General features: G+C 43.9%; 1 protein-coding gene across 3 annotated transcripts in view; it reads left to right on the top strand.

The window, feature by feature from the left end:
* The window catches only part of CNTLN (centlein), a 578,743-nt gene that overhangs the window by 191,967 nt on the left and 367,580 nt on the right, over positions 1 to 19,196 (top strand). For all 3 annotated transcript variants that reach the window (XM_077249936.1, XM_077249945.1, XM_077249954.1), the window contains 2 exons: positions 6,237 to 6,399; positions 7,333 to 7,509. In XM_077249936.1, the coding sequence (XP_077106051.1) occupies positions 6,237 to 6,399; positions 7,333 to 7,509 (340 nt within the window). The remainder of the gene's footprint in view (positions 1 to 6,236; positions 6,400 to 7,332; positions 7,510 to 19,196) is intronic.

The following is a 19,196-nucleotide window of genomic DNA, read 5'->3' as shown; positions in this document are numbered from 1 at the left end:
ACTGGCTCACATGAGGGCCGCCCCAGGAAAGGAAGACAAAGAGTCACCTCTGCTTCTGAGGATAAGTTTATCCAAGTCACCAGCCTCAGAAATTGCAGGTTAACAGCAACTCAGATTAGAGACCAGGTCAATGCCACACAGAGTTCTAGCGGCAGACACATCTCTACAACAACTGTTAAGAGGAGACTTTGTGCAGCAGGCCTTCATGGTGAAATAGCTGTTAGGCTAGGTTCACATTGCGTTAGGGCAATCTGTTTAGCGCTAGCGGATTGCGCTAACGCAATGTATTTTTAGGGGCCACGTTTAGGGGTCGCGCTAACGTCCCCGCTCTCGCAGATCCCTGATCTGCGAGAGCGGGGAACGGACCTCGGGTGCGCCGCGGACGCTGCAAGCAGCGTCCGAGGCGCGCTACAATAGAACGGCACATTGCTAGCGCGAGCCGAAAAAGGGATGCGCTAGCGATGCGCTGCAGGCGAAATTTACATTGCTGTCAATGAGTGCACTAACGGACCCGTTGCACAGCGTTAATTGCGACATTTTCGCCGTGCAACGCTGTCCGTAAGCGACCACCCACTAATTCAATGTGAACCTAGCCTTAGGAAACCACTGCTAAGGTCAGACAACAAGCAGAGAGACTTGTTTGGGCTAAAGAACACAAGGAATGGACATTAGACCAGTGGAAATCTGTGCTTTGGTCTGATGAGTCCAAATTTGAGATCTTTGGTTCCAACCACCGTGTCTTTGTGCGTCGCAGAAAAGGTGAACGGATGGACACTACATGCCTGGTTCCCACCGTGAAGCATGGAGGAGGAGGTGTGATGGTGTGGGGGTGCTTTCCTGGTGACACTGTTGGGGATTTATTCAAAATTGAAGGCATACTGAACCAGCATGGCTACCACAGCATCTTGCAGCGGCATGCTATTCCATCCGGTTTGCGTTTAGTTGGACCATCATTTATTTTTCAACAGGACAATGACCTCAAACACACCTCCAGGCTGTGTAAGGGCTATTTGACCAAGAAAGAGAGTGATAGGGTGCTACGCCAGATGACCTGGCCTCCACAGTCACCAGACCTGAAATCAATCGACTGGTTTTGGGGTGAGCTGCACCGCAGAGCGAAGCAAAAGGGCCAACAAGGCCTAAGCATCTCTGGGAACTCCTTCAAGATTGTTGGAAGACCATTCCCGGTGACTACCTCTTGAAGCTCATCAAGAGAGGAGTCAAACCCTCTCTCGTAATGCCATGGTCTGGTAAATGCCAGTGGCAGGGATCAATCTAAAACAGCTGTAGGCTACAAAAGAAAAAAGCCCTCATATCAGGAGAACTACATCAGATAGAAAAAGCAAGTCATTTGCAAGCTTGCTTGTTTTCATACTGACTAACTACCAAAAGCAATTTAAAACCTTGAGAATACCCCTTTAACACCTTCACAGCATTAGACATATCTATATGTCATGGAAGGGAAGGACTTCCTGCCAATGAGGTACACATACTTCATGGCTATCGCTCGCACACATGAGCTGTGCGTTAGCGATTGTCACTGGGTTAACATGATAGCGGACGTCCGGCAGTTTAAGCCATTAAATGCTGTAATGGATATAGATTGCAGCATTTATAAGGCAGGGAGAGGACGTCATTGCCTTGTTATGCTCACCTAAGGTCGTCTTGATTACATCCAGGTCACCAGGCTATGACAAGCCCATTAGGTAATGTGGAGACCAAGGTCTACGGAGCTTGTGTCAGTGCAGCAATGACAGTTAAGCATTGAAATGTTGGTGTATTTCACACAATAATAAAAAAATATACATTCTACCCATAAGTCAGAATATTTATAAAAAAAATAAATAAAGTGCACGTATTTGGTATCACCGTGTCTAGAACGACCCGACATAAAACTTTCAAACTAGTTAATGCCTTCACCTAACACTAAAATTAAAAAAAAAAAGGCAAAAAGCTGCTTTTTCATCATACCGCTGAACAAAAAGGGAACTAAATGTGATAAAAAGACGAATGCAAATTATAATGGTATAGCTGAAAATGAATAAACAAAAAGTTAAACCTCTCAGAATACAGGAATGAAAAAATATTATTTTTTTCTATAAAAGTTTTTGTGTAAAACCGCCAACACATAAAAAAAAGTAAATGTGGTATCGCCGTAATCATACTAACCTAAAAAATAAAGCTGGTTTATCAGTTTTTATGACATGTAGAACAGCATAAACCCCCTCTAAAGAAACAATATGTGAATTGCTGGTTTAATATATAAATCTGGTATTGCTGTAATCTCACCGACTCGAAGAAAAAAGTAATCTAATCACTTATACCACACAAGGAACGGCATAACAAATAATAAAACCAATTCTTCACCTACTGTTGATTTGTTCATTCTGTCTCCCAAAGTTTGCAGTAAGGCTAGGCGCACATTTATCCCACACTCAGCGCTTACACCGAGTTTACCATGTAAATCTCTGAAATATGTGATTTAGACGGAACCCAAAGTGGAAGATTCCCTATAATGAGGCAGATGGAGTCCCTTTGGACGTTGTCTGGCATATTATCCGGTGGTGTCTGTCTGTTTAGGCATGCATAAAAGCTTGCTTGCTGCAGTGTTTTGCATTTCTGAAAAGAAAGACAACTCTGAACAGATGGAGTCCAGAGTTTTCTCGGCTGCCTCATTATAATGATGTGTCACCTGAATTATGTAATTCTGAGATTTAGCTCGATACTCCTATGTAAGTACTCAGCTTAGATTGCAAGATATATATGTGTTCCCAATAAAAGCTTCAGCTCCATCCACAAAAAAGTAAGTCCTCACTCAAGTCCGTAATCTTTTAACGAACATATAGGGGGCTTTTGCGTTACTAGTAGCACAAAGCTCTGGAAAAGCGCTATGGCTCCTTGGCCCGAAAATAAATTTAGCAAATTCTGCGCTCCCAAATTCAAATGCCATTCTTTTTTTCTCAGCCCCACAGTGTGACCTAAATGACATTTAGCATCCACATGTTTGACATTTCTGTAGCTATGAGACCCTGCCTAATTTATGGGTGCATGTATCCAGAAGAACGAGCTGGGCACTATAAAGTACTGGGCACTGCAATAGCAGATTTGCAATTTTCACTCAGCAGCATCCACTGCTGCTTGTTACTGGAAAATGCCCTCAGAGTCAAATAGTCCCTACACCTGCAGATAAATTCGAAAAGGGGTATAATTTCCAAAATGGGGGTCACTTGAAAATGGGAGTATTCTGTTCTAATAGCATTTAGGGGCGCTGTATATGGAGTCTGCAAACTATTTTGGGAAAATCTGTTCTCCAGGAGGCAAATTGTGCTCCTTCCCTTTTGATTCTCTCTGTGTAGCTAAACAGTACTGTACAGCCACATTTGGGGTATTTAGACTTTCAGCAGAAATTTTGTGACTATTTTTGGTGCCCTTTCTACCCATCTCCCCATATGAAAATGTGAAATTGGGGCTAAAACAAAATTTTGGTAGTAAAAATGTAATTGTTTTTTTTCACTGCCAAATGGTATAAAATGCTGTGACACACCTCTTGTGTCAATGTGACCACAGTGCCCCTAGATGAATTTGAGAGGTGTGTTTTGTAAAATGGGGTAACTTTATGGGGGGTTCTGCTGTTCTTGCACCTCAGGGGCTCTCCCAGTGGGTCATGGCTATCGCAAACCATAACAGTAAAATCTGCCCTATAATATGGCACTCCTTCCCTTCTGAGCTTTGCACTGTGCCTGGAAAGTAGTTTTTGGCCACATATGGGGTATCCGTGTACTCAGGAGAAATTACACTATAAATGTTGAGGTCCATGTACTCCTGCTATCCTTGTGAAAATGAAAATATTTGTGGCTAAAACAACATTTTTGTGTGACGAATATTTTTATTTTATTTTCACAAGTTCAACGTTGTAAAATTCTGTGAAGCATCTGTGGGTTCAATGCGCTCACCAAGTGTCTGGATAAATTCCTTGAGGGAGTCTACTCTCCAAAGTGGTGTCACTTGTGGGGGCTTTCCACTGTTTAGGCACATCTAGAGCTCTCAAAATGCGACATGACATCTCCAGACCATTCCATCAAAGTCTGCGTTCCAAAACGTCACTCCTTCCTTTCCAAGCCCTGCCTTGCACCCAAACAGTTTTCCCCCACACATAGAGTATCTGCGTTCACAGGAGAAATTGCATAACAAATTTTGGGTTCCATTTTCTTCTGTTACTCTTGTGGAAATGACAAAAATTTGTGAGAATTTTTTTTTTTTTTTTTTAAATGTTCATGGCTCTTCATTATAAACATCTGTGAGGCACCTGGGGGTTCAAGGTGCTCATCAAACATCTAGATACATTACCTGAGGGTTTAGTTTTTAAAATGGGTCACTTGTGGGGTGTTTCCACTGTTTAGGCACATCAAGGACTCTCCAAATGCAACATGCTGTCCGCTCTTGATCCCAGCCATTTTTGTGTTCAAAAAGTCAAACTGTGCTCCTTCCATTCCAAGCCGTGCTATGCACCTAAACGCTAGTATTCCCCCACATGAGTTATCTGTGTACTCAGGAGAAATTGCGCAACAAACTTTTGGGTCCATTTTCTTTTTCTCTTTAAATTAAGGCTAAACTAAATTTTTTGTGAAAAAAGTAATTTTTTTTCCTTACACATTGCAATAATTCCTGCAGTTTAATTATTAAAATTTTTGAGAACTTGTGCTCCCTAAGGCAGGGTTCATATTGCTTTAGGTCAGTCCATTCAACGCATGCGTTAAACGGACTGCGTTAACGCAAGTGCCGTTAAAGATCGCGTTATGCGATCGCGCTAGTGCAGATGCTCCATCTGCGCTAGCGGTGACGGACCCCAAAACACTTCAGACCGAATCCGAGGGTCTGGTACAGAATGACGGCACATCGCTAACGCATGCCAATTATGACATGCGTTAGCGAAGCGCTACATAATTGCAGTCAATGGGTGCACTAACGTATCTGTTACATAGCGTTAGTGCCGCTATGTAACGGATGCCGTCAGCGCATTGCCATTAACGCAATGTGAACCTAGCCTGAAAAATGGTTTGGTAAGTTTTGTTGGAAAAATTAAAAATTACTGATCAACTTTTAACACCTGTAACTTCCTAATAAAAGTTTTAAAAAATTATGCAAATATGAAGTGGACATGAGGTAAATGTTGTTTATTAACTATTTTGTGTGACACAACTCTCTGGTTTAAAAGCCGAAGAATAAAAAGAAATTTTAAAACTTTTTGACAAATTTTCCAATATTTTCACAAATAAACGAAAGTCATATTGAATAAATTTTACCCCTATTATAAAGTGCAATATGTCACGAAAAACATTCTTAAAGGGAACCTGTCACCCCCAAAGTCGAAGGTGAACTAAGCCCACCGGCATCAGGGGCTTATCTACAGCGTTCTGGAATGCTGTAGATAAGCCACCGATGTATCCTGAAAGATGAGAAAAAGAGGTTATAATATACTCACCCAGAGGCGGTCCCGCTGCGATCTGGTCCGATGGGCCTCGCGGTCCGGTCCGGGGCCTCACAAAAGTCACTATCTGCAGATCTGCTCGTTATAGCCGTTTGCTAGTCATGGTGCTAATGCTCTAATTTGGTAGACAGCTTCAAGCCACAGGTTGTGGACCCCTGCTGTAGAGCATGCTGGTCTTCAATCCAACTGTTGTGAAACTACAACTCTGAGAATACCTTGCCAGATAAAGGATGGAAGACCATTTATATAACTAGTGAGGTTTTTCAAATGGATAGTCTTGCCAAGACCTATGGACACCAAAGGTGGGAGGTCTTAGGGATACTCCTGAAGCCAGAGCAGGCAGCTTTTAAATATCAGTAGCCCTATACAACTATATACAATGGTCTTTTCATGTCTGCATGTCTGTCCACAATGACGCCAATACATTATTGGAAAGTATTCTTGGATATTTACTGTTACTAATATATTTAATAGTTACAGTTTTTTAGGCCAGATATTACAAATTTGCCTAAACCTTTCTGCTTACTGTTCATGTGTTAGGTAGGAGATTTCTGTCATGACACACATTAAGGTGTATAATCGGTGAACCATTATGGTTAGCGAAAGTATTTACTGTAGTTGCATGCCTAAGACTCGCTTAGCTTTTAATCGCCTACGCTTGTACTTTCCATGTAAAGAGATGTAAAAAAGGCTGTGAGTTCATTTCTTATAGCTGTTTAATTTCATGGGTCCATGTTTGTGATAACAGGAAGGAGTTGCAAGAACTTCAAAATCTTTACAAACAAGGCAACGAACATGCCGCCCAGCAGGCAGAGCTTATACAGCAGCTGCAGACGCTTAATATGGACACACAAAAAGTATTGAGGAATCAGGAAGATGCCCACATCACGGACACCATCTCATATCAAAAAGTATGTAGGATTTTTGGGTTCTTTTTTTTCTATTACTAAAATTAGGTCTGAACAGTCACCACATTGCATACAGTGCCAGCTCCAATATTGTTAGCCAAAATGCCATGTGCTAGCTACCCAACTTCAGGAGCCAAGCGCTTGCCATGTCAGCTCATTCCACTCCACTCCATATCCACTCACCTGTCGTCATCAGCCTCCCAGTGCTATGCAATCCTGTGTGTAGCAAGCAGCCCCCTCAGACAAGACAGGCGGATCAGAGGGCACACTGCAATACCAGTGAGTGCAGATCTGAGAACTTGGAGCGCAGTCAGTCATCACAAGGGGAAGGCATAGGAAGGTAATCGGGAGAAAGGTGCCCTGAGCTCTTGGCCACACCATGGGTGCACTGAAGTCCCATCATTTACAATATGTAATAAAACCGTTTTTACATAAAACAAAATAATTAAAATCTGCACCACAAGAATTATATTTTATTAGGGCAAAGTCTCATATGTATATATAAATGGTTTAGTTTGATGGGTGGCAGACTCTATATAGGTTGGCCCATAAACAACATTTAAGATGTGAGCATGTATGACCACGGCTTCATTTACTGTCCCTGGGATGAATGGTCATGTATGCACACTACCCCATAGACGAAAATGGAGCAGTGGTCACTCCATTTACACAGCTGACCTTGGAACCCGCCATCAATAGTGCGTATTTATAGATGATGCTAGATGTATATAATCTCTGGTCTCTTCTGCTTTTTATAGGACACCTTGAGAGAAATTTTGGGTGCAAACCGCCATATTTTTTTCCAGTGTTCACTCTAAGCATATACACATAAACCTTATAATTGCTCTTCTATAGTGTAGCTTGTAAAATGTTCTTTTTTTTCCCGAAACCCTTTATACCTGTGTGTACTAATCATTGCTGTTTCCCCACTGTCAGCTTTATAATGACTTGAATGCATGTTATGAAACAGCAAAGTCCAGTGAGACCCAACTGCGGCAAAGTAATATTGCTCTTACTGAGCAGCTACATCAAAAGGAACAGCATATTAGTCAACTGCAAGTGAACCTGCAAGAGGCCCTCAATGCATTACCCAAGTCACCTCAAGAACCTCAGGTACAGCATTAGGAACTGTAATGTGTTTATATTTTATGAGTGGTTCACCAGACCAGCCTTATTACAAGATATGTGTTCAGTCTTTCCAATAGTGAGTATTGACTTTTTCTTTTAACCTCTTGACTGTGCAAACGGCACACACGTTAAAGAATAGTCTGTACGGTGACTGTAAAGTCCATTAGCTGTTCATCCTTTATTGGCTGTCACGTAGCTCTGAACGGCATTTTATGTTTCACTCTCCTTTTCTTCTCCGTATTTGTCTTCCAAATCCCAATAAGTTAGAACTGAGAGATGATAAAATAAGACATGTTTAGCATCTCAGAAATAAAAATGAAAGTATCGACCTCCATACATTTCTTGGCCTCAGTTCAGGAGCCTTTTTATTTTTTCCTGCACATAAATAGTAGAAAAATGGCTTCTTGCCTTCAGATAATGCAAAATTGGGCAGGAGATTTGGGAGTGTCCAGCCTCCTGTTACTTTAATGAACGATACTGTTATAATGTGGGTATTATGGCAGGTGCGTTCTCATGATAAATCTGTTATTTTGCCAAATTCTGATCTCTAATGGTCATATATGGGTTTCGTGGCTCCTATTTAGTCTCCCTGGTTATGTATATGTCAGCCGCCTCTTATCAGTCCCTTTGTTAGTAGGGTGGACCCATACAAGGTGTAACATTGTCTGCACAAGGGGATTGCTCACAGCCAGATGTTCATTTTTTGATATCCAAATGGAGTAACAGAAGAGAGAAGAGTAATAGTGAATTCCAGTAGTTACTAAACCACACGTGTCAGAAGAGATGATGGGTCCTAATTAATTATGGTGTACAATTCCAAGGCCTAATCGTCTGTGTGACCCATGTTCTTTCCAGCCTATGTGGCGACGGGCCAGTGACTGGTTGCGGCAGTTACATGTTGCGGTGGGACCTCACCTGGTGGCAGATTCCCTTTAAAGGGTAACGGTCAGTACAGAAAGACTGTTCAAACCAAGTGCAAGCGTTCGGTTTACCCTTGGCATGACAAAACATTTAAGTGCACCTTCCCATCTACTTATATCCACCCCCATCTCCTCTTCTTTGACAGATCTGGTTTCATAGAGCTAGAGAAGGGTGGAGATAGATGGAAAACAAGTAATTTGGAAGGTGCCCTTAAATATTTGGCCACGCCAAGGCTGCATTGTGCGCCTGTACAAGGTTTGAACCATCATTCTCTGCTGGCAGGGTCCCTTTAAGTGTATTTTATTCTGTTTTTTTTAAGGTCTGCATTGGTATCTCTTCAGTTTGTTCAATAAATTGTTGGGTAGTGATCGCATCATATACGAATAAGAATAGCTATTTCCTCTCTAGCTTCCTGATATCATTTTGTATAGTGGCCACCTGTTAAAATAGAGTTTAGTGTGAAGTCACAGAATGGGAATTACTGAATCACTTGAGGATTTATTTTTCATATTTGTTTTGTCTGTTTTCTTCTGACATTGCCTGTGAACCTCTATTTGGAAATCTTTTACAATGGCAGTGCCAGAGTAAACCGTTGATTTGGGATTAGAGCGAGAACGAGGAGTGAGACTTTCTTCATAATGTACAAATACAGCTGTACTCCAACTTTGCTTCTGCAAATCACAGAACCCAAGAGCTCTACAAAGAATGTCAGCAAGGATTACCTCGGCGTCTCCAAGTGCTCTGTATTACAAGATGTTATTAGCAGATTTAGCCGTTTATTGTTGTAGACAAATCACGTGCATATCGCCTGTACTTGCTTACACATCTTCAACCCATGTTTTTTATTCTAAGGTGTAAGGCCTGAGAAAAAAGCAAGCAATAAGCATAACATTAGTGAAGTGCTCCCACTAACTTTCTTATTCATTAAATGGGTGTATACAGTATGTGCATGTTATGTGTGTGAGAGTAATAATATATTCACCTACCGCTGTTCTCTGGTGTCCAGAGCCATTCCGCTCCTCTTCTCAGTGACATCACCTCTCTGCAGACTGTCTGGGTCACACTGTGGTCTGTATGACCTTGAAGTCAATTTTGCAGTGAAAGCCTATAGAGCGTCAGAATAAGGCTCCATACATTTAGATTATAAAGAGACTTCTGGCTCCTGTATAGAGTGAGCCGGCTAATCGGAATTGCAGTGACATCACTGAGAAGAGGAGCTGAACAGGGCTGGACATCGGAGAGAGCAGCGGTAGGTGAGTATATTAGCATTCACACTACATTACATGCACATATACACACATTTATTGGATAAACCAGTTAGTGGAAGTGCGTCTTTATTGACCGTTGTAATTTTTCTTTTTTGTGCATTGTAAAGTTAGCTAATATTTTTGTGTCATGGCAAATTAGGGTGCAAATCCTCACGTTAAAGGGCTTGGTTTCTTTATCTTTATTTTATCAGATAAGATTTTGTGGCACTTAGGCCTCATTCAGAAGTCCATTTTTCATGTACGAATTGGATCTATGTTTTATAGTCCTAGTTTTTTGACTGAAACTCTGAACGATTTTTTTACACACTCGTGTGAACCTACCAAAGTGTCTGTCAAGCATCTCAATTTCCAGATACAGTTTGTGCTTCATCTTATTGTATTCATTCTAGTAGTAGGGTTAGTCTTCCCTTTTCCAGATTCTGTTCCCCTTTTAAACATTAAAGTGCCATAAAGGTTCTACAAAATTAGCTTCTAAAATTGTGTTAATTTTTGTTTAGTCTTTATCTGAGGACAATTAGTCTCTAAGCGTAACATTTTCCCTTACAACCCTACCAAGAAAATGTGGCTACCTGCTTGTTTTTGAAACCTGAGAATGCAAAGGGCTGAGCATTTTATTTCATGATACTAGTGAAGGCATCCCTATTTCCGAGTTCAGAGAGGTGTCAAAAGATTAAGGCCGGTTTCACACGTCAGTGGCTCCGGTACGTGAGGTGACCGTTTCCTCACGTACCGGAGCCACTGACACACGTAGACACATTGAAATCAATGCATCTGTGCAGATGTCATTGATTTTTTGCGGACCGTGTCTCCGTGTGCCAAACACGGAGACATGTCAGTGTTCGTGGGAGCGCACGGATTACACGGACCCATTAAAGTAAATGGGTCCGTGTAAAACACGTACCGCACACGGACGTTGTCCGTGTGCAGAGTCCGTGTGCCGTACAGGAGACAGCGCTACAGTAAGCGCTGTCTCCCCCACATGGTGCTGAAACCGCCATTCATATCTTCTCTGCAGCAGCGTGTGCTGTAGAGAGGATATGAATAATCCTTTTTTTTGTTGTTTCTCGTGTTTAACATAAAGATCCATGTCCCCACCCGCCTCCAACCCCCTGTGCGCCCGCCCGCTGTTATTAAAATACTCACCCGCCTCCCTCGCAGTGTCCTGTCCTGGCCGCAGCTTCTCCTGTATGCGGTCACGTGGGGCCGCCCATTACAGAAATTAATATGTGGCTCCACCCCTATGGGAGGTGGAGCCGCATATTCATGACTGTAATCGGCGGCCCCACGTGACCGCTCATACAGTAGAAGGTGCGGCCAGGACAGGAAGCAGCGCCAGCGAGGGAGCCGGGTGAGTATTTTAATAACAGCGGGCGCACAGGGGGTGGGAGGTGGGAGGGGACAGGGATCTTTATGTTAAACACGAGAAACAAACAAAAAAAGGATTATTCATATCTTCTCTACAGCAAACGCTGCTGCAGAGAAGATATGAATGGCGGCTTCAGCACCACGTAGGGGGATAGCGCTTATCTCTAGTGCTGTCTCCTGCACGATGCGTGTGGTACCCAGTCGGCACACGTGTGCCGCACGTGTGCCACACTAATGTGCCACAGAAACGCACGGACACACGGACACGGATAATTCCGGTACCGATATTTCCGGTACCGGAATTATCTGGACGTGTGGGACAGGCCTAAAAGTTCTTACAACAGGTGTTTGTGGTTATTGATACGGTCATTAGTTCAGGTCTTATAGCATAACTATTTCACCTGAGCAGTTTTTCTATTCTTTCTATTTTTAGGGAAAAAAAAATATAAAGGCAGCTCCTGGTATGGATGGCACAACTCTTGTGTCCATGTTATCTCTGGAATGTAAATTTACTTATGTACTAAATCTGACCAGCCACCAGAGCTGTCTGCTCCTAAATAACTCCAGTATACACAGTAAGATCAAGTACATTTCTTGACCTCCTCTGCACAATTAGTGTTTAGACTAAGTGGACAATGTTCTCTTGCCAGTTTCCTGAAATCAACCATTTCTTTTGCTAAATTGTTCTCTTTGCACAAAAATCTGTCATCTTCAAGTTACTTACTTATTTCTGCAAGACTTTTTAGGTATATAACAAGTAGAGATGAGCAGATTGCTTTGCGCAGCCTTAGTCCATGGTCCAGGTCTGTGATTTCTGGCCATGGACAGGAGCTGCTCAAATTTCCTTACAGCTCGGCTTATGATTACTTGGGCTTAAAGGGAACCTGTCACCCCCAAAATCAAGGGTGAGTTAAGCCCACCGGCATCAGGGGCTTATCTACAGCATTCTGTAATAAGCCCCCGATGTATCCTGAAAGATGAGAAAAAGGGGTTAAATTATACTCACCCAGGGGTGGTCCCGCTGCGGTCTGGTCCGATGGGCGTCGCGTTCCGGTCCGGGGACTCCCATCTTCTTACAATCACATCCTCTTCTTATCTACACTCTGCGGCTCCAGCGCAGGCGTACTTTGTCTGCCCTGTTGAGGGCAGAGCAAAGTACTGCAGTGCACAGGCGCCAGGAAAGGTCAGAGAGGCCCAGCACCTGCGCACTGCAGTACTTTGCTCTTCCCTCAATAGGGCAGACAAAGTACGCCTGCGCCGGAGCCGCAGCGTGAAGACAAGAAGAGGACGTCATCCTAAGAAGATGGGAGGCCCCGGACCGCGACACCCATCGGATCGAACCACCCGCGCAGGTGAGTATAATCTAACCTCTTTTTCTCATCTTTCAGGATACATCGGGGGCTTATCTACAGCATTCCAGAATGCTGTAGATAAGCCCCTGATGCTGGTGGGCTTAGCTCACCTTCAATTTTGGGGGTGACAGGTTCCCTTTAAGAGATGTCACTTGTCCGCCGCACAGGTAATGTCACACCAGGCCAGAGACTCAAACGCTGTGTCTTGGGAGCTGGAAACTCAGGAAATGTGCGCAGCTCGCATCAACAGGCAGTGATCACTGACCTGGACCGTGGACTGGGTTTGCGCAAAGCGATCCACTCATCTCTAATATTGAGCTTTACAGTTTATTGAAAATCTTAATATATACTTACTTTGTAATGTCTTCTCATTGTATTCCGTCCATATGTGTCCGGATCCCAGAATTCCAAGCGGCGGAAGTTCACCGACCGCCATATTGGGACACCCAAGTGATGGCTGTCTCAATATGGAAACTGCTTCTGGTACCAGCCTCTTGTGCGGTACCACCAGCGGAACACCGTTGCAACACGCATGCCGTATGCAACACACACACACAGAGACACACACACACACACACACACACACACACACACACACACACTGTATATGCCTTATGCACCATACACACACACTGTATACGCTGTACGCAGCCTCTTGCATGGTACCACCAGCGGAACACCGTCGCGAACACGCTGCCGCTGGAATTTGCCGAATGATTCACTGACCGCCGCCATCTTTGTACAGGAGGAGCGGATACACAGTTTTAATGTGATCGCCGCTATCTCTGCACAAAGATGGTGGCGGTCTGATTTACAGCGCTTGCGCGAATTCCACGCAGGTGCAGTGAATAATTCAGCTGATCCTGGCGGCAGATGCGCGACGTGTCTACAGGCAGAGGAAGCCGGTCACATTAAAGGGGTTTTCCCATGACGAAAGTTCATTTTAAAAATTGACTGTGTCTGACCTGTACGGAGCATACCACATCTCCTGGGCAGGGGAGGAAGCAAAAGACAATACTGACATTACAGCAGGGGATCACAGAGGGTTCATTTTGTTAGGTAAAATATTGCACTGACTGTTTTTAAACAATATTTTTCCTCACAAAATGTATCCTCTGCGATCTCCTGCTGTGATGTCGGCTAGAAAGAGTGGATATGGGGGTGAGTGATTCTCAACGCTGCAAAGCCTGCCCCCATCATGACATTACCGCCCGCCTCCATCTATTTATATTTATATATTCCATTTTTTTTGTACCTTCATTGAGTTATAACAGGTGGCAGCATACATGATAAAAAATTGCAAAATAATTCAAGCAAATGTCATTGCAATCAACAAAAATGAAGTTATCTTGTGTTTTTTTCCTTTCACACAATACTCTTGTTACAGCACCCCTCTATGTGCTGCTTTAGAGGTAGATGTGGCTCCTTTACCTCTTGGACCCCTGTTTGGCTGCATAGGTTGCACCAATAGTCTATCTGCCCCTGAAATTACACATGATTGTGAAACACATAGTGATTTGATTGGATTTTGTCAGTGGAGAATATATTGTGGAGAATATAGTTATTTTCATTTAAGCTCAGAACCTAAAATGATCTTGCAAGTTTTTAAAATATAGACCTTACAATTATTACCATTTTAAAGGTATAATTAATTCATATAGTCATCATTCATTTGCAAAACTGCATATATCATATTATGAGACGTTAATTTGGGAGTGTATTCTCTGGAATATAAATTTTATCTGCGTGATTAATAAATATTTGATAGTGTTTACTGAACAAATGCAGTCAGTGTCTAGCTGTCTTGTATCTTAAGTTTGTACATGTACCTGCTGACATCAAAGGCCGGTTTAGTAGTCCAGGCATCCACGGAAGCTCTGTAATTAACTTGAATTGAATATTTTTATTTGTAATGGATGATCTGACAGGTGTATGCTTTCTCCTGATATAAAATTCTGTTGCAACTATTAAAACATTCTTTTAAACTCTCTCTGGTTATTCGGGAATTGGCTATTCGTAAGAATTGGCCTTAGTGAGAAATGGCTACTGATATGTTCAAAGGGTCGATCAGTAGGAAGCTCAGCAAGTTGCACTTGGAACTTAATCAATACTATTCTGTGTGTGTGTATAAATATGTTTTTGTCTACATATGCCCATGAGCTATTCTTGTTCTGTAAAGTTTTCTTTTTTTAAGTATCTTTTTTTTGTACATCCGTATCTGGAAAAATCGTGGTTACTTACCGATAACGGTATTTCTCTGATCCCCGGACGGCACCACGGAGAGAGAGGGATCCTCCCTCAGGGACAGGAAACCTGCAGGTGAAAAAGGCGGTACCTCTCTCCCACATCAGTTGGTTTACAGAGCATTAAATAGAACTTCAGCTGTAACTTTAACGGTTAAACCAAACAAAATATTTTAACTCAAGCTTAGTAGACACACCACGTGACTAAACATTAACAACTAATTCTAGTTTGCACACCCACACGTGAAGGGAGGGAATGTATGGGTGCTGTCTTGGGATCCAAGAAATACCGTTATCGGTAAGTAACTACGATTTTCTCTTTCCCCCATGACGGCACCACGGAGAGAATTTCATAGAATGTACATTAGGGGGGGACCACTGCCTCCAGAACCCTTCTGCCAAAGGTGAAGTCTGAAGAAGAGGTCAGATCTAGTCGGTAATGATTAAAGAATGTAGAGGGAGAAGACCAAGTAGCTGCTCTACATATCTGCTCAATTGAGGCTCCATCTCTCTCTGCCCAGGAGGTTGCCACAGATCTGGTCGAATGAGCTCTGACCCCCTCTGGAATGGCTTCATTATACGAGGAATACAAAAGGATGATAGCGTCTCTTATCCACCTCGCCAGTGTGGCCTTTGATGCTTTATGTCCTTTCTTTGGACCCTGGAAGCACACAAACTGATGCATCCGTTTTGTCAATAGGGAAGCAATTGCTCCCCCCCTCCGAGGACGAAGAGGATGAAGGTAAAGAGAGTGAGCTATTTGAGCTGGAACGGTCACTATCTTCCTCACTGGCACTCGATTCCGGGGATCTATGTCTGAATTTGCGCTTCCTTTTTGAGCTTTTAATACCTTTAAGCGCATCTTCCACCTGGTTTTTGATCAGCTCTTTTAAGTCAGATGTGAATCTCTGGGATTCTTCACAAATGGTGTGTTCTATACATGTAGTACAGAGCTTTTTTTCCCCACTTAGTGGGTAGCTCTACCGAGCAGATTGCGCATACTCTGTGCCTGGATTTTGCTCCGCATTTCTTTCCCTAAGAAGACACAACAAACCTTATTTAGAAGATGAACTTTCACGAAGGTCACTTACCCTCCTGCTGTCAGGGGGATACCTGTTCTGGCCTGGAGGTTGTTTCCACGACTTGAACCGCTGATGGCCTTTTGGATCCACCGGAGCCTCTGCTGTGCTGGGATCCCGAATGGCTACCTCTGCTGCAACGCTGGGGAGAGACATCTCCTTCATGCTGTTGCCGCTGTGGGCGTTGGCGCTGCTGCTGCTGCCGGTGTTTCTTTGGAGGGGACTGCAGGATCTGCTCTTCCGGTTGCTCCTGGTCACTCTTAGTGAAACCGAGCACCGGATCTTCTATTTGCTATCTTTAAATATTCTCTCCAGTAATGTAGCTCGTGTGTGCGGCTCACTTCTCCAGCGTCCGGCCTCCTGGAGGGAGTGTCGGAAGCGCCGTGAGCAGCCGCCAATGCCCCAATTAGTAGCGGCGCTTCTCTGCAGGCAACCGCCGCCACCATCCTCTCCTGAGCCACAGGTAGACCGGCGGTGTAACACCAGGTGACTGCCGCCACCTATTACCGGCCATAAGATTCCACAGGGAGAGGCAGACTGGATCTTGCTTCACTGCCTCTCCGTCCGCATACACACAAGGCCCACCGACCCTGGAACCATGGTGCTTCGAGGAGAGAAGAAAACCACCATGCCCAAGGCAGAGCTCCCCGCTGCCTAGATGGACCCCCGGCGTCCCACGATGACCTGTCAATCAGGTATGCTGTAGGTTCCCCATCAGGGACAGGAAACCGAACTGATGTGGGAGAAAGGTACCGCCTTTTTCACCTGTAGGTTACCTGTCCCTGAGGGCGGATCCCTCCCTCTCCATGGTGCCGTCATGGCGGCGGAAAGAGAAAATTAGAGGCCACTCTACAATGTTTTCCATGTCTCAGAGTTTGTCACCTACCTTTACCATGGCAAATCTGGCATATTTTTTATGGACCATGTGACCTCATTTTACCCCCTCCAAATTTAAAGCACCAACTATCATCTTCTGTCTCCTTAATGGAAAAATCTGTCTTGCTTGACAGATTTTAAAGATTTGACCATAAATTGAGAGTTAAAGAACAATCTAGGAGAAGGAAACAGATTTCTCTGATCTCGAAGAAGCACTCCTCCCATCAAAGTTTCTATCTTAACACCTTCATGACCTTGGGATTTTCCGTTTTTCTGTGTTCGTTTTTCGCTCCCCTCTTTCCCAGAGCCATAACTTTTTTATTTCTCCATCCATTTGGCCATGTGAGGGCTTATTTTTTGCGGGATGAGTTGTACTTTTGAACGACATCATTGGTTTTAGCATGTCGTGTACTAGAAAACGGGAAAAAAATTCCAAGTGCGGTGAAATTGTAAAAAAAGTGCAATCTTACACTTGTTTTTTGTTTGGCTTTTTTGCTAGGTTCACTAAATGCTAAAACTGACCTGCCATTATGATTCTCCAGGTCATTACGAGTTCATAGACACCTAACATGACTAGGTTCTTTTTTATCTAAGTGGTGAAAAAAAATTCCGAAATTTGCTCAAAAAAAATTTGCGCCATTTTCCGATATCCGTAGCGTTTCCAATTTTCGTGATCTGGGGTCGGGTGAGGGCTTATTTTTTGCGTGCCGAGCTGGCGTTTTTAATGATACCATTTTGGTGCTGATACGTTCTTTTGTTCGCCCGTTATTGCATTTTAATGCAATGTCGTGGCGACCAAAAAAACGTAATTTTGGCATTTTGATTTTTTTTCTCGCTACGCCATTTAGCGAACAGGTTAATCCTTTGATTTTATTGATAGATCGGGCGATTCTGAACGCGGCGATACCAAATATGTGTAGGTTTGGTTTTTTTGTTTTATTTTGATTGGGGCGAAAGGGGGGTGATTTGAACTTTTTATATATTTTTTATTTTTTTTATATTTTTAAACACTTTTTTTTTAAATTTTGGCATGCTTCGCTAGTAGCATGCACAACTCGATCGGCTCTGCTACATAGAGGTGAAGCACAGATCACCTCTATGTAGCAGAAATGCAGGTGTGATTTGAACGCCGACCACAGGGTGGCGCTCAAAGCAATCGGCCATCAACAACCATAGAGTTATCAAGGAGACCTCTGGTTGTTATGGCAATGCACCGATGACCCCCGATCATGTGACGGGGGTCAGCGGTGCGAGCACTTCCGGCTGCGCGGCCGGGAGCGCTAGTTAAATGCCGCTGTCAGTGTTTGACAGCGGCATTTAACTAGTTAATGGGCGCGGGCGGATCGCGATTCCGCTCTCGCTCATTGCGTGCCCATGTCAGCTATACAAAACAGCTGACATGTTGCGGCTTTGAGGTGGGCTCACCGCCGGAGCCCACCTCAAAGCGGGGGTTCTGCCAGCTGACGTACTATTACGTCAGCTGGCAGAAAGGGGTTAAAGGGAACCTGTCACCCCCAAAATCGAAGATGAGTTAAGCCCACCAGCATTAGGGGCTTTCCAGAATGCTGTAGATAAGCCCCCGATGTATCCTGAAAGATGAGAAAAAGAGGTTATATTATACTCACCCGGGGGCGGTCCGCTGCGATCCAGTCCGATGACATCCTCTTCTTGTATTCACGCTGCTGCTCCGGCGCAGGCGTACTTTGTCTGCCCTGTTGAGGGCAGAGCAAAGTGCTGCAGTGCGCAGGCGCTGGGAAAGGTCAGAGATGCCCGGCACCTGCGCATTGCAGTACTTTGCTCTGCCCTCACCGGGCAGACAAAGTACGCCTGTGCCGGAGACGCAGCGTGAAGACAGGAAGAGTAAGATAGGAGGCCCCGGACTGCCATGCCCAGCGGACCACCACGCCCATTGGATCGGACCGCCACGCCCATCGGATCGGACCACCCAGGTGAGTATAATCTATATCCTCTTTTTTTCCCTCTTTCAGGATACATCGGGGGCTTATCTACAGCAACATGACAGGTTCCCTTTAACCCCTTCACCCCCGGAGCTTTTTCCGTTTTTCCGTTTTCGTTTTTCACTCCCCTCCTTCCCAGAGCCATAACTTTTTTATTTTTCCGTCAATTTGGCCATGTGAGGGCTTATTTTTTGCGGGACGAGTTGTACTTTTGAACGACATCATTGGTTTTACCATGTCGTGTACTAGAAAACGGGAAAAAAATTCCAAGTGCAGTGAAATTGCAAAAAAAGTGCAATCCCACACTTGTTTTTTGCTTGCCTATTTTGCTAGGTTCACTAAATGCTAAAACTGACCTGCCATTATGATTCTCCAGGTCAGTACGAGTTCACCTAAGTGGTGAAAAAAAATTCCAAACTTTGCAAAAAACGAAACAGAACAAAATTGCGCCATTTTCCGATACTCGTAGCGTCTCCATTTTTCGTGATCTGGGGTCAGGTGAGGGCTTATTTTTTGCGTGCCGAGCTGGCATTTTTAATGATAGCATTTTGGTGCAGATACTTTCTTTTGATCGCCCGTTATTGCATTTTAATGCAATGTCGTGGCGACC

The sequence above is a fragment of the Ranitomeya variabilis genome, chromosome 1 (genome assembly GCF_051348905.1).
Source record: "Ranitomeya variabilis isolate aRanVar5 chromosome 1, aRanVar5.hap1, whole genome shotgun sequence".
NCBI classification, from domain to species: domain Eukaryota; kingdom Metazoa; phylum Chordata; class Amphibia; order Anura; family Dendrobatidae; genus Ranitomeya; species Ranitomeya variabilis.
The sequence above is the reverse complement of the archived record's forward strand: the minus strand, read 5'-3'. Positions and strand labels throughout refer to the sequence as shown.